At 39.8% G+C, this 15,053-nt stretch overlaps 1 protein-coding gene across 4 annotated transcripts in view; it reads right to left on the bottom strand.

Moving 5' to 3' along the window:
- Nucleotides 1-15,053, bottom strand: part of si:ch211-51h4.2 — a 78,537-nt gene that overhangs the window by 15,106 nt on the left and 48,378 nt on the right. For 3 of the 4 annotated variants that reach the window (XR_005610207.1, XM_039606641.1, XM_031726669.2), the window contains one exon: nt 3,502-3,651. Coding sequence is in view for 3 of the 4 variants with exons in the window: in XM_039606641.1 (XP_039462575.1) it covers nt 3,502-3,651 (150 nt within the window). In the remaining variant the exon portion in view is untranslated. Of the gene's footprint in view, nt 1-3,496; nt 3,652-15,053 lie in introns of those variants that run through there. The other variant, XM_039606642.1, reaches the window with a different exon arrangement.

The raw sequence follows: 15,053 nt of genomic DNA, 5'->3' as shown, positions 1-15,053 counted from the left end.
CTTTTTCACCTCTCTCACTATTCTCCTGGCCAGCACAGGTTTCACTTTTGGCCTCCGACAACGCCCTCTGAGATTTTCCACAGTGCGGAACATCTTGTATTTTTAATAATACTTTGCACTGTAGCCACTGGAACTTGAAAACATTTGGATATGGCCTTGTAGCCCATTCCTCACTTGTGAGCAGCCACAATGCGCAGCCGCAGGTCCTCACTGAGTTCCTTTGTCTTAGCCATGAATGTCCACAAACCACCTGCAGAGAGCTGCTGTTTTCACCTGTTGAGTTGATCAAAACAGCTATTTCCAATTAATCAGGGTAATTAGGATGCTTTTAGAACAGCTTTGACTATTTGGAATGGTCTGGAACTTTGGATTTTCCCAGAGACTGTGACAGTTTGTAAAGGGTATGAATAATTCTGGACATGACACTTTTTGCTCAAATGTAAATAAAAGCTGAGAAATATTTTTTCCACAATGATGCGTCTTGTACATCATCTTATTATCTTTTGTGAGACGCCTGTGTCATTTCCAGTCAAAAATAACTTGCTAGTTGAATAAAAGTAACTTTAAGTCAAAATTTGCCAGGGTATGAATAATTATGGGCTTAACTGTATATATATATATATATATATATATATATATATATATATATATATATATATATATATATATATATATATATATATATATATGGAAACTTCCAGCATGCACATGCTTTGATGAGCGAGCCCAAGGACCTGATAAAAGCAGACTTATCAACCGTCCAGCACCTCAGGTGAGACTTCCAACATTTCCCAGATGGAGAAATGCTCTCCAATCACCTTTACTTTGACTTTCCAAGTCTCCCAAATCGTTTTTTGTCTAATTGCAACAGTCTAAAAGCAAACAGCTGTTTCTGATCCCAGTGACACATGAGACTAGCGACAAGGCTACAAAATCCTCTGTCCTTACTTTTACCGTTTATATTACATCCTTCATTCCACCATGGCTTTAAAAGCACAAAGCTGCTCTGAAAGACTCAACAGATGAGGGGAACAAGGTTAGAGGACTGGGATTTGGAACAGTATAAACAACCATGTGATCTTAATAGATGATTTATAAAACCCCACTAGGGGGCACTGTTGGCATAGAAAAGCTCTGCAAAGGCAGAAGTGCAGGTACCTGTCACTGAGGTTGTCTCAGCCATGTGGGTCACAGGAGCTCTGTTTTTTTTCCTTTTCTTTCCTTTCTTTTTTAAAGAGATGAACAATGAGCAGTGATGGGTAGGGGGGAAAAGAATAACACAGAAATAAAAATTCATGCCAAGCAATCAGAATGAAAAATGGTTGTTCTGCAAATCAGTGTAATGAAAGAGGATTTAATGGAAAGGGAAAGCCTGAGCCAGGGAGCGATTACAATTCAAAGATGCTTTGAAATAATTACATATTCAGTACAAGAGCTGCTAATTGCACATATTCACACAATTCTCTGCTGATGTATCATCACTGTCAAACTTGGCCATCAACGAAATGGCATACTGTACAATGCTGATGACAAAAAGCCAACTTAGTATCAGAAATGGAAATCTGGTGCCATTTTTTGATGATCTCAGAATGGGTGTGGATAATGTAATGGCATAAAAAGAGCTTCATACCTGCCAAATTATTTAAAGGCTGACCTGATATGACTGCTATTTGACACTGTTATTCTACTACAGATAACCCAGGACATTTAATCTGGAATATCTGCTATCCCCTGGTTCTCTCCTTTCAAGGTGTGGCATTTATGCCCTTCAATATCCAGATTTACATACTCTCCACTGAGTCTGTCTCTCAGTGCTTCATATGCCGGGATTAGAGTGGGATTTGGGAGGTGGGGACCAGAACTTCAGAGTAGCAATGCCTCAAGGTTAACTGACTCGAATAATCATTATTGTGAGCTCCGGTACATTTGCCTTCCTTATGTGAAGACTATGACCACCTGACCAGTGCTGGTTTTGAGGTTTGCTACTCTATGTTGCTTTAGCCACCAATATTCTACAATTATACAGACAGATGTTCCGTTAAAAGTGTCTTTCCTTCAAAGTTCCACTTCACCTTCATCTTTGCTGGTGAAAAACACTGTGGTCACAAAGGGATGGACATGATAAGCAACAATAATCTGACTGTTGTGTTTACACGTTGCTCGGTTAGTATTAGCATTACATAGGAAATATCCACCACCACCACCAGCCTGAGCTGTTGATACAAGCCAGGATGGATCCATGATTTCATGTTGTTTACACCAAATTCTGGCCCCTCCATCTGAATGCTGAAGCAAAATCAAGACTCATCAGACCAGACACCATTTTTCCAACCTTCTGTTGTCCAATTATGGTGAGCGTGTGTGAACTGCAACCTCGGTTTCCCGTTCTCAGCTGATAGAGTGCCACCAAGTGTGGTCTTCTGCTGGTATTCTAAATGCATTAGGTTTCTGCCATGTTATTAGCTCATTAACAAGCATTTGAACTGTGGCTGGAGTGCAGTTCATCACTATGAGCTGTACCACAGCACTGCAAACTACCCAGTTAAGCCTGCACCTGCTGTAAGTATAACCTTCAAAATCACTTCTCAGTTTGAATTAACTTCAGCAACACCTGTCCAGATCCACACTCTAAAAAAAATCCAACATAAATTCGGACGTTACATAGGTAAGCTTTAAATTACCAGCTGATCGGATGTCACTTGCTACCTTTGAACGTAATCTCTCATCTTCTTCTGCTATCCTGTCTTTCTGACAGCACAGTTATCACACATCGTTATAACTGCTTATTAAGTGAAGGTGAGAACAAAACCATCCCATGGCCCACTTTAACCCCTGTTCATATCTATTTTAACTACTCTTAACTCTTTCTCAGCTATTGTTTCTCAAGGTCTATGAATCAACCATCAATATTCAAGCCAACATGAGTGGGAAATCTGAGCGTTCCTTGCATCCTGATGAGAGCCCTTTTTCTATTTATTATTAGCAAGATGGAAATTAAAGATGCACTGAGGCAAGGCACAAGCATGGACATCACTTCCTTTGGATTTTTATAGAAAATTTGTCTCTTTGTTTCATTCCAGTATCCAACAGACAAAAAAGAGATTTCATGACAGCGAGAACGACACCCACTAAAGAAACAACACTCCAGCAAACTGAACCTCGACTGAGTGTCCAACACCTGCTGTTTCTAAAGTGAATACTAAACAATCGGCCTGTTTTTGAAACAAGCGATCTAGTGGTTCTGCAGTGAGCAGACGAATTTTGCAAAACTCGAGCAACAGGTTTACACATGAACATGCAAATAACAGTGAGTTTTTTCTTGATAAAGAAACTTCCAAACAGCTGCTTAGGACGGATTTGAAACCCTGCTTTACATATTAGCACATACTTATTCAAAGGATACAACCATAAGTGTCAGACTTGTGGCTAAAGATTGCAGTGGTTGGTTTCTTGTGATGAAAGACAGAACAGGAGAGGTAAGCACTTTAAGTACAGACTCACTCTTCTAGTGAGATGTTCGAGTATTTCTGTGAGGAGACTGAGGATGGAGGACCAGAGGGGCTGCTGTAGTCAGGCCTGGTTGCTGTTTCAGGTGTCATCCTCCTCTCTGGGAATGATGTCTGCGGGACAATTTCCAGCACTGCCCAGCACCTAACACACACAAAAGAACCTGTCATATTAATAAAGGGTATGTACATTAGTGCTTGATGGTCTGTGACTCCTTTAAATTTGAATTAAATATTACAATTACACACAAATCCTAAAAGCATAAATATGAAAAAACTTAGAAATACTACTCGGCAAATAAACCACTATTACTGTGCAAGTAGCACATGTATGTGAACTTTAAAAATGTAGGAAAACTGTTGAACAGTCCTACACACCAGCTTGGAGGACTTGTACATTTGAATGATCAGAACACATTCAGCTCTGGGATGTTTGTTCGTTTCATCACATGAATTGCTTGTTTCAGGCTGCTGGAAGGAGGTCAGGACTTTGACTTGGGCTTTCCAAAACATCATTTTGCTTCTTTGATCATTTTTGGTAAAACAACTTGTATGCTGATGCTTTTTTTTTTTTTTTTAAATTCAGCATCACCCACTTTCTCTTAATGTTCAGTTCATGAACAGATGTTGCTTCATTCTTTATAAATTTGCGGTAATATTCTGTCGATGATTACCGATGATGACCCGCCCTGGTGCAGATGAATTATAACCGGCTCAAACCGTCATAATACAGCCACCGCGTTTTACAGATGGGATAAGGTTATGCTACAATGAAAGTCCTCCATGTTCAAACAGCTGATTCGGCCTTTAGCTTTAGTAAACTTCCATTCTCATTCATGAACATGTACACAATGTGAGAAGCTGCTTAGAAGTTCTCCTGGGTTCCCATGTGACCTTCCACACTATTAGACACGGTGCTCTGTGAGTGAAGACTGGACACTCCAGGGGGTGAAGCAATGTTCTTCATTTCCTTCATTTGTAGTCTGTCTGTTTGACTGCTGCTGAACATCAATAAGCCTTTTTTGAGGTCCATGGAGACCTTTGTTCATGATTCACTTCCTAAAACAATGTCGTGAAGCTCAGACACTGGGCTGATCCCTGATCTTTACATAAACCAGGGCACACACCCACACCTGACTGTCATCCCCCTACCTGAAAACAATAGAATAATGTAAATAATAATAAGAGAATTTTTTTCTACTAGGCTAATTATTGGAAACATAAAATTGCTATATTATAATATTTAACACTTCAGAAAACTCTTTTGATAACTGATATATTAATAGATATATCCACAATACGTATTGTGACTGGCAGTTCCATTAGTAGAGAACAGCAGCCTTGGAGCTTGGAAATCTCCTTACTGTAACTGCGCGAGCGGCCAAAAGTCTGCATTCCCTGACAACGATAGCAGTCGTACTTCTAACCGTAGTTTAATTTCTATCCTTTGGAAAATGAAACCAACCCCGAGTCTGATTTGGAAACAGAGACTTTGTATCCTCTGTAGACTTTAAAAGTAGTAGACAGCATGAATGAATGAATTAATTACAAATTTATCACAAAGACTGATATAATTTTAATTATTGATACATATTAAGCAGTGGCGAAGCCTCATTTTAGTTGGCAGAGCAATACATCAAGAAAATGAGGTGATCTTTAAAAACTGACAAAGCCTCTCACGATATTATTCTACACACATAACAGCTAGTTATACTATTTTCATCCAACTGCTAGACAACACCGTTACTGGGTGTGTTGATAATTTACTCTCTCCAACACCACAGGCTGCTGTTGTGCTAGTTTCCCATTGCTATACTTGACAAGGGCATCTATTTCCTTGTGCATTATGTGTATAGGATCTCTCTGTGCAGCTTGTCTGCTGGGTTCTGTGCTGCACATCCTTGGAGCCGTGCCCCCTGCTGAAAGTCCTGCTGCTCGATAGGTTGGTACAGAGTTTCTAAAGCATAGCTTATTCTGAAAAGAAACACAAGTTCTCGTGTATAAATTTAGCAGTTTGTTTTATTTTAACTGGCTTCTTCCCCCCAGTCATTTTTTTAGTTATTATAAATATTAATGGAGCAATTTATTTGACAACAATGTGCTGAGATTGATTCTTTAATTGTTATAATTATAAATAATTCTTCTTTTGCTCATGTTTTAAACAAGATGACAACAAACAAACTAAAAAAAGTCTGAAAAACTGAAATTGCCAATTCATGCTTGCTCCAAAAGCAAGTCAGACTCCAGGAACTCCCATGTTAAATTTCCCAGTATGCTTATAGCCCGCTACAAAACGTTTGGTCTCTATAGCCAATTTCCCTGCTTCATGATAATTGGAAAAGGGAGTTGTAGTATTATAACTACTTATGTTGTATTAAGGCTTAATCTGGCCACCACGGCAGTGAGGTGGAAGACAAACCTGGTTGTTAAAGTATTAAAGATATAGAAATCCCTTGTTGATTTCTGATTGAAATAACTGCGATTCACCACAATTTTCGAAACACTTAGTTCAATTTCATTAGACAGAACCGGAGCGAGAACTGTCAAACCTGTTGAGTCAACAAATCACTTAAAATCTGTCAGACAAACTAAAGTTGGCTATAAGATCTGAACAAGCAACATATTAAAGCCACTGACATCTATCAGTCTGGAAAAGCCAAATCTAAGGCTTTGTGACTCCATCAAACCACAGTGAGAGTCATTATCCACAAATAGAGAAACTTGGAACAGTGGTGAACCATCCCAGGAGAGGCCAGCTCTAAGAGCACACCAATGACTCATCCAGGAGGTCACAAAAGAACATCACTGGAAGAACTGAAGGCCTCACTTGCCTTTGTTAAGAACAGAGTTCATGATTCAACAATCAGAAAAAGACCAGGCAAAAATGGCACCCACGGGAGATTTCCAAGGTGAAAACCACCACTGGCCAAAAAGAACAAAGGCTCGTTTCACATTTGAGCCTTTGTGTATGCGGTTTGAATCCTGTTACATCTGGCGTAAAACTAAAACTGCATTGTCTGATGTGTGCAGAAGTATATCATGTTTTTTGCAGCTACCGTGTGCCACTGCATACGATTTAATCAATGTAAGCACGGTGGATTGCTGTGCAAAATAGCACTACCCTCTGGCGAGGCAATGCTGCAGATTTATGGACGTGAGTCATGCTGCCTTCAAAATGCTGCGGGGATCAAGTAAGAGAAACTTTTTATGCAGTATAAAGCTGCTGTGGACAACAGTAACAATCACTCAAATTAATATATGGATCAATATACTGGCATTCCTGATTTAACCACATTAAACATTAATATTTGATCCCTTTAAAGAATCTACTGGTTCAGTAATGCTTAATTAAAATAGTTTATATCGGAGTCTCTACATAAAAATGGATTTCACATCACCAGTTTCTCTCAGTGCACAGAAATAAAGCTATAATATCTGCAGAAATGGGGACTGTCATCATGTGCTGGGGACTGCGTGTTGCTTAAAAAAAATCCAAGATCAATTGTGTGACCCAAGATGAGCTAGTTACGCTAATCTGCACGGTTCAGTTCTTCGAAGCCACAAGAGAATTAGATTAGCCAAGCTGGATTCAATCATCCAAGATGACTCAGCACTCTTGTGGTCACTGACTGAGGGAAATATATCAATACTGGAAACCATCATCAGCAACACTGTGATTGGAGGAAGAATGAATGGTAAGGTTAAAAGTTAGAAGAGCTTCTGGGGGGATTAAGGAGAAATAACAGATGTTTTACACACGAGTAGAAATCAAAAAAAGCAAAAATAAAAACATGTATGAGAAGCAAAAGGGCATCAATTTAATGCATTAGTAATATGTACTTTTCTACTGCGGCAGAGGAGTCATCCGAAAAGAAAACTACATTACACTTCTCAGGTTCCATGCTCCAAAAGGGCGTTAAAGTCATTCATAAAAATCACCCTTAAGAGAATAAGACTCCGAGAGAAACTGAATAGCATGAAATTCCATAAGCACACAGCAATGAGATGTATTTGTGTGCAATAAAGATCTTATTTCTTAATATTCAGAACAAGTAGCAGCGCACTGCAGAGCTGGGAATTCACAAAATATTTAAACAGGTGTGTTGGATTTTTCAGCAGAACTTAATGGGCCACAGAGCGATTAATGTTCTCTGTCCTTTTAAAACAAAAGTGAAGAGGGAAACGAGCTTAGTGTACACACTGATAATATTAATCTCTTCCTCTGAGGACCCGAAGGATACAGCAGAGTTGACTTCTGAGGTAAAATAAGCTCATTGGACGTTCCTGCTGTTTGTGTATCACTGATCTTATAGCGTTACGTTATTTTGTTCGTAATTGGCAGAAAATACCACACTTTCCTCCTAATATGAAAGGTAATACATTACATGTGAATGCAGTCCCTTTCAGCTGAAGCAGCACTTCTCTAAAGGTCAAGGTGGAGGATCACGATGCACCGTTTCTCCCCTTGAAATGTTCTTTTCGATGCACCAGTCGCGGCTCGGTGATGCCTATGAAGTCCTTCGCTTAATCTTGCTCTCAGGAAATTCTGACCTGGTGCTGGTGTGACAACCAATCCATCAAATGATTCAAAGAGCCTCTGACATAACTTGCAAACAAATTTTGCGCAGTAGTGACGGGAGAAGGGAGATGAGATAATGCGATCCTGCCGTCTGCCAAAAATGCAAAAATGTAAGCACATTAATCATGACATCAAACCAACAGTGCAAAACTGTATGTCTGGGTTGGGTTCTTTTAGATTAATCATGATTTATATATAGTAAGTGCTATTTCATCATGGCTTTACATATTCTCAATATATTTAATTACTCTTGTTGACAAAAATCAGTGAACTTTAAACCAAGTTTAAAGTTTAAACCAAGTTACCAACAGTTGTTTGTGCACAGGGAGAACAACATGGTTACTTTTACAGGAACTAAATAGAACTGCCTGCAAAAATTATTTCATTTGAATTATCAAATATATGTTTGCTGTACCAACCTTTGTATGTATGATTCATGTGAATCTGTAAAGTCTGCAAATTCCGTGCTGCAAATTAGGGTGCAAGCTGTTACATCTGTGCTAACAAGTCACTGTGATGTAAAAAATGAATGTGCCACACATGATAACGTTTATACTGTCATGTTACTCCAATTTCAACCACAGCCCAAGGCAACCGTCTCAGCTAGGAACCTTTTAATGAGCTGTCAGTCTGAAAATGCAGCTGTTTCACTAAGAATGAGTCGATCCAAAAGCTTTGTGATTAAAAGGGACCACAAGTTATTTGCTCATTTATAGATCCATATTTTTGTTAATCTTTGTCTACTAGAGTAGCTTAATATGATTTACAGTTCAAAGCAATCCTTTAAAAAAAAAAAAAAAAAATCTCATACAAGGCAACCCCTCAGTCTATCCCATTGTCTGAAACAAGCTCTTCTAGCATCTCTGCCTTTAAACCTGGAACTGAGTGCGTGAAAACCTGATCCATATAACACCATACAGTTCTGAGAGTATTAATCTGTGTCCACACTGGAAGCAATCTGTGGCAGCACATAGAAAGTCATTCAGCATCTTCAAACAACTTTGGGTGAAAACTACTGGTGACAAGAGTCATGTGGGTCCAAGAAGTGACCCTAAGGTGAGCGATTCATGAGACTAGCATTGAAAGTGCAGTATATCAGTTATTGGCATATGATGGACCCCAAGTAAATACATTAGATGGTTACCCTGGCAACCAGAGCCTGGTAGCTATCAACCAAACATCAGCTTCAAAGTGATATGTGGTGGGGACAGCTGTAGTATGATCGAGTGACAGTTGAATTTTGGGTTTCCCATTGTCAGCACATGCGCCACAAGTCTGAAAAATATTATCCGACTCTGAACTGACCCACTGCAAAGATTTGTGCATCAGCTCTAGACATAAATCACAAGATCTAATAAGGAAGAATTGTTAATATTATAATATGTCAATATGCTATAGCACTGGTTATTAAACTTTTGGTGCCCAAGTCCTATTTGTATTCATTATAGCCAAAAAAAACCCTCTATGCCATCTGGCATGCTATCATTCTTTGGATTTAATTGTTAGATGACGGCACATCTAAAAGCCCATTTGCAACATCTGGACCTAGCATGACACTTTTTGCACTGCATGAGGATCTAGATGACCTCCATCATCTGGTCAGGTATTTTCACACAGCCCAAACAGAAATACTGTCTGTCCGCTCAGATGCAGCACTCTTCTGAAGTAGTTTCTCTCAGAGGGAATATTTGATTACCAAGAATCTCTTTAACTCTCTCGGTATAATGTTAGCATTAGCCAAGTTCTCCCCAAAGATGACACACTCAGGTTAAGAGAACTGATGCAGTTAGTAAATAAATGAGTTTTTGTGCAGTCATGTATTGTGATAATAACATATGGTTGTCAGAAAATGTCACAGCACACCTGAAAATGCCTCAGTGCACCTTAGTCATGACTCAGCATATTATTTGGAACCATCTGTTCTTTAACAAATATTTGAGAACTGGTGAAATTTCTCTGAAACAATCATTATATTTCTGTAATAATTCAAACTACACTAATATCTCAATTATGATATGAGCTAAACATGATTATTTACAGAAACACGAATGAAGAACATAAAACTTAAAGAATAAACCGAGAAAACTGATACACTTCATTAATCTTGGTATCATGCTGAATAAAATAAAGCTATTTCCAGTCATAAAAACTACACAAATGCTGATGTCAGACACATTAGGACTCTTAGTCTCGCAAGACAATGTTGTGCCAACTAAATGTGCTATTATTAGTGATAAACATGGCCGGCCAAAAGGCCAAATCAAGTCTCTGATGTGGATTTCCACTTGGATTGTCAAGGTTTTTAAAGTTTGGTGGAAATGAGCCTGATAATCCTTCAGGATATGAGTGGTCTTTGAAGATTTTTTAAAACCAAAAACGGCAGACTGTGAAACAGAAGACAAATCACAAGTTCTTTGTTTGAAACCAAAGGCCGTAAAGTTCAGCTGCAGAGAGAGAGAGAAAGCCAGTCACGAACAAGCAAGTTTTCTCCTCTCTCTGCGGCACTGACTGTTGGTCTCTTTGAATCGGCAGTGCCGAGTGCAGCTCTGAGAGATTTATCCATTCATTTGTTGTGGCTACGCTCGAATGCACCCAACAACACACCATTTCTATTTTATTCTACTAGTCTTTCACTCTGCAGGGTGGCTCAACAGAATTATGTCCCCAACGATAATTATCAATCAAAATTATGGTCTGAAAAATGGAGGCAGAGGAAATTGCTTACCAGGACGTCAAGCAGGAACAGGACCCCCAAAAGAAGTAGTGTGATAAGTGAGAGAGGTGAAAGAGAGCAGAGGGGAGAGAGCAGATTTGCATTCGTGCAGTAAAAGAGCTTTTTACCACCACACAACTGATAGTAACCAAGAGAAGACGACTAAGCTTTTAAGAAACAAATAAGGTCAATTCATGGGCATTACATTAACTTTTGAGTTCAGCTCCAGTTGAGCTTTCAAATACTGTGAAATGTTTAAACCTTCAGCAGCATAGTGACATATGGGATTTAAAGAAAGCAATAACTCTTTTTAAAGGACGCGTTCAGTTAATTTGTTTTTCTAAGTCCCACATCAGTTTGAGGCAATGATTTATCCAGATCTCATGTCAGTGTGGGAGAAACGGCAAAAAAAGAGTTAGCTACACACCTGAAAGGAGACAAATCATTTAAACTGAAAACTTTGTTTTGCAAAATGCTATCTTTGTGGTAACATTTTATCTGCTTCAAAGTAAAATGACTGCAGAGTTTGTTCCATTGTCTCTAAATGGAAACTGTTAATTTGTCCAATACGTTTTCTGACGACAACCTAAAATTAAAGGGCAAATGGACTGATTCTTATATAGTGGTTTTTACTCCCCCGAAGCATTCAAAGCACTTTTTATGCCTTGTTCATACATATTTTTGTGCTTAACATTCACACTTTCATGGATGCATCCGGAGAGCAAGTTGGGGTTAGTATCTTATCCATGGATATTTAGTATGCAGATTGGAGCATCCAGGGACTGAACCACCAACGTTACGATTAGCAGATGACCTGTCCTACCTCCTGACTACAGCCACCCCGTGGCACCATAAGCAAGGCCACAAATTACTGCATTCACTTAATTGAGAATTCTCGAGGTTCCAGGATGACTGGAACCTCGAGAGCTTTTGCATCTTTTTACCTTCCTCTTAACTTTCCATTAATGCACCTCGATGCAGCGCTATGCAAACAGTCAGGCTTTTCAGCAATGACCCTCCGCTGCTTACCCTTCTTATGGAGGGTGGCGATGCTCATCATCTGAATAACTATAATGTCTGCAGTCTTTCCCATGAGTGTAGTTGCATGTAAAAAACTAGACAGATACATAGTATTTATACTGTTTAAATAGCAACCTAACTTTGAAATGTCTAATGAGCTTGGAAAAAAGTCCAGATGCTTTTCTTTCCAAGCTCCTTAGACTATGATGACCTGGATGACTGAGAACCTTTACAGACTAACTTTGAAATATTCTAAAAGTTTGAGATACTACAAAATAGATTTTAACTACAACCCACAACTAGCTATATTAACCTCCTAAGACCCGAACTCTTTCATGGCATGCATTTTTAATTTCTCTTTGCTATTTGGGCTGATTGGGACCTGATGAATGTAAAAACAAAGAATTACCAGATTTTCATTTTTTACCTGATTTTTGTTTTTGACATAAATCAGATCCACATATGAGGACATTTGTTTTAAATTTCGATAGAACAGCGGCAGTATAATGTCCTCGTAAGTGAATATCAGGTGAAGTCAATAATGTGGATGATTGTTACAATGCAATATTTATGTGGGAGTTACTTTACAAAACTCTTTACAGTATTTCAGGCCAAGTGTCATCCCTCGGCAATGGCACAGTCGGACTGCAGTGGCATCTTTTGGCAGGACAATGCACCCAGTTACACTACAAAAATGTCTCAGGATTACAGCTCGATCAGACCGAGCTCCAAATTTGGCCTCGCCTCCGCATTGCCCAGATCGGATTGAGCATACGTGGGTTGACCAGAGCAATCCTGATACCACAGCCTGATGGACACACTGCAAATGTCCCCATGCCTGATAACACCGTGCACTGTATCGCTGTGTTGATGCCCTGATGTGTCTGAGCTGTTTTATAGTACTGCTCGAGAACACAATTTTCCATGACAAACTGAAGCTGAACTCTCGCAAAAGGACCAAATAAATTTACTTTACCTCTGTGAGAAAAGCCCTCAGACTGCATAAAGTAATCTCAGTGTGACTTATTTCCCATCAGTAAGAGGACTGTAGGCAAAAGAAACATTGTTGGGTGGTGACCTCCAGTAGTGGCTGCACTAAACTGGGATCACACTCTTAAAACATAGCCTCTTGGCATGAAGATTTGCAGTGCTGCAAGCGATTAGCATTAGCAAACTCTCTTACCGTGCATTTCCTCTCACTTGGGTCTACTGCGAGTCATCCTAAGTCAACACGGTGGAGGAAATAACCTCAGTGCTGCATGAAAATGCTTGTTTGTCTGTGCAACAATGCATTCTGTAACCTGCAGCGACCGGAAAATAATATAAAGGCCTGTTGTGCCCATGTGAAGTATAACACTTAGCTGAGGGTCACGTGCTATAGATCTCTAAAAGTGCATTTATAAAACTAAAGTTATAAACTGAGGTTAGGTTTTTTGCAGCGCATGTGTGTTGACCAAAGGGATCTATATATGTGGAAGGAAAAGCAAACCTGTTTGAAATAACTCTGAAATGTTATCATGATTCAATAAATGGAGCCCCCCTGTGAAAAACCTGTTATTATGGAGCATTATTTTGCCACGCAACACTGCTTTCAGATTCTGGTGTATAGCTTGAACACAAAACAACAAGAACAAAAAAAAAAAAAAGAAAAAAAAAATGCTGCCTGAAGCTCATAAATCTTAGAGAAGCATCCCAGAGGAGAGAGACTTATTGTGTGGAGCTGCTGCAAGTTGTTTTGCCAGAAGCCGATCAGTAAAGTACACCAAAGGTCAGATACAACCAATTGTGGGTTGTAGCTCAGTGAAATTTGTCATGGGTGTGCAGAGAGCATCTCATGCAGCAGTGATACATTGTATTTGCTTAAGTTTCACATGTGTTCGCCTTGCCAAACCCAATTATTTCCAGATCAGAATTTCCAGATTTGATTGATTTTGCGCCGTGCATACCTGCCTCACTTTGTTTTAAGCTGTAGTGCCAGCACGCATGAAAATGTGCCGTTAAATGAGATACGATCAAGCACTGAAACATGGTAAAAATGGTAAATGGCCTGTATTTGTATAGCACTTTACTAGTCCCTAAGGACCCCAAAGCGCTTTACACATCCAGTCATCCACCCATTCACACACACTGGTGATGGCAAGCTACATTGTAGCCACAGCCACCCTGGGGCGCACTGACAGAGGCGAGGCTGCCGGACACTGGCGCCACCGGGCCCTCTGACCACCACCAGTAGGTAACGGGTGAAGTGTCTTGCCCAAGGACACAACGACCGAGACTGACCAAGCCGGGGCTCGAACCGGCAACCTTCCGATTACAAGACGAACTGCCAACTCTTGAGCCACGATCGCTCAACATAGAAGAAAAGAGGACAGAAATGAGCCTGAGAGGCAGATTAAAAAAAAAAAAACAATAGGGAGAGACAGAGTATCCTGACCTTTACAGCAGTGCTTAGTTATATCCTAGACTGCCCATAAGGCAAGCAGATAAACTTGAATGGAAATGCTCATAACTAATGAACTGACTCAGATATGTGAAATTGGCAGAGTGCTCCTTTAAATTTCTCCATTTTTTTCCCCTTAATAAAAAGTTGACTTTTTTCACAAATGGACGGGATGAAACACGCTGCCAGATACGACCAGATTTCCTCAGATAATACTCTGGGAGAATATATTTCTGTTGTGCTGGGCGAAGAACAAAATTAACCACGCAGTGGCTGCCTACATTACTCACTATGTTTACAGACTTATTTACTGAGTAGAGAGAAGTTAAATACCAGTTTAAATATACACCAGGTGCAGTGTGACTCCAAACTCCATCCTGTTGAGGCTTGTTTCTCTGTCGCGAGAAGAAAAGGGCAGACTAAACATTCTCCCTAAATGCACCTGACTCTTCAGCTGCAAAGTGGGGGTTCAATAGACAGTGAAGGGTCTGTGCTCTCTGGTGCATTTCGAGTCCTTTGTGGATGGGTATTTTGCCAGATGGCCTTCTTAAACTCTGGGCCACCGTCCTTGCTGCTGCTGCTGCTTTTACTCTTTGCTCTCTTCAAACGTCTGCTGAAGGTCTCAGAGGATCCTACCTTCAGAGCCAGCGTATGTGACCCTGAAGTGGTCATATGTGACCATCTGGCCATAATGCCCTATGTCAATCATACCGGATCGTATACAGCTTTAACAGTTGACATTTGGCATATGGCTTAAATCATTCTTTCTGAACTATTTCATACTTTCTAAGGAAG

This window comes from Oreochromis aureus, linkage group 23, assembly GCF_013358895.1.
Source record: "Oreochromis aureus strain Israel breed Guangdong linkage group 23, ZZ_aureus, whole genome shotgun sequence".
NCBI lineage: Eukaryota > Metazoa > Chordata > Actinopteri > Cichliformes > Cichlidae > Oreochromis > Oreochromis aureus.
This window is presented reverse-complemented; position numbering and strand designations above follow the sequence as displayed.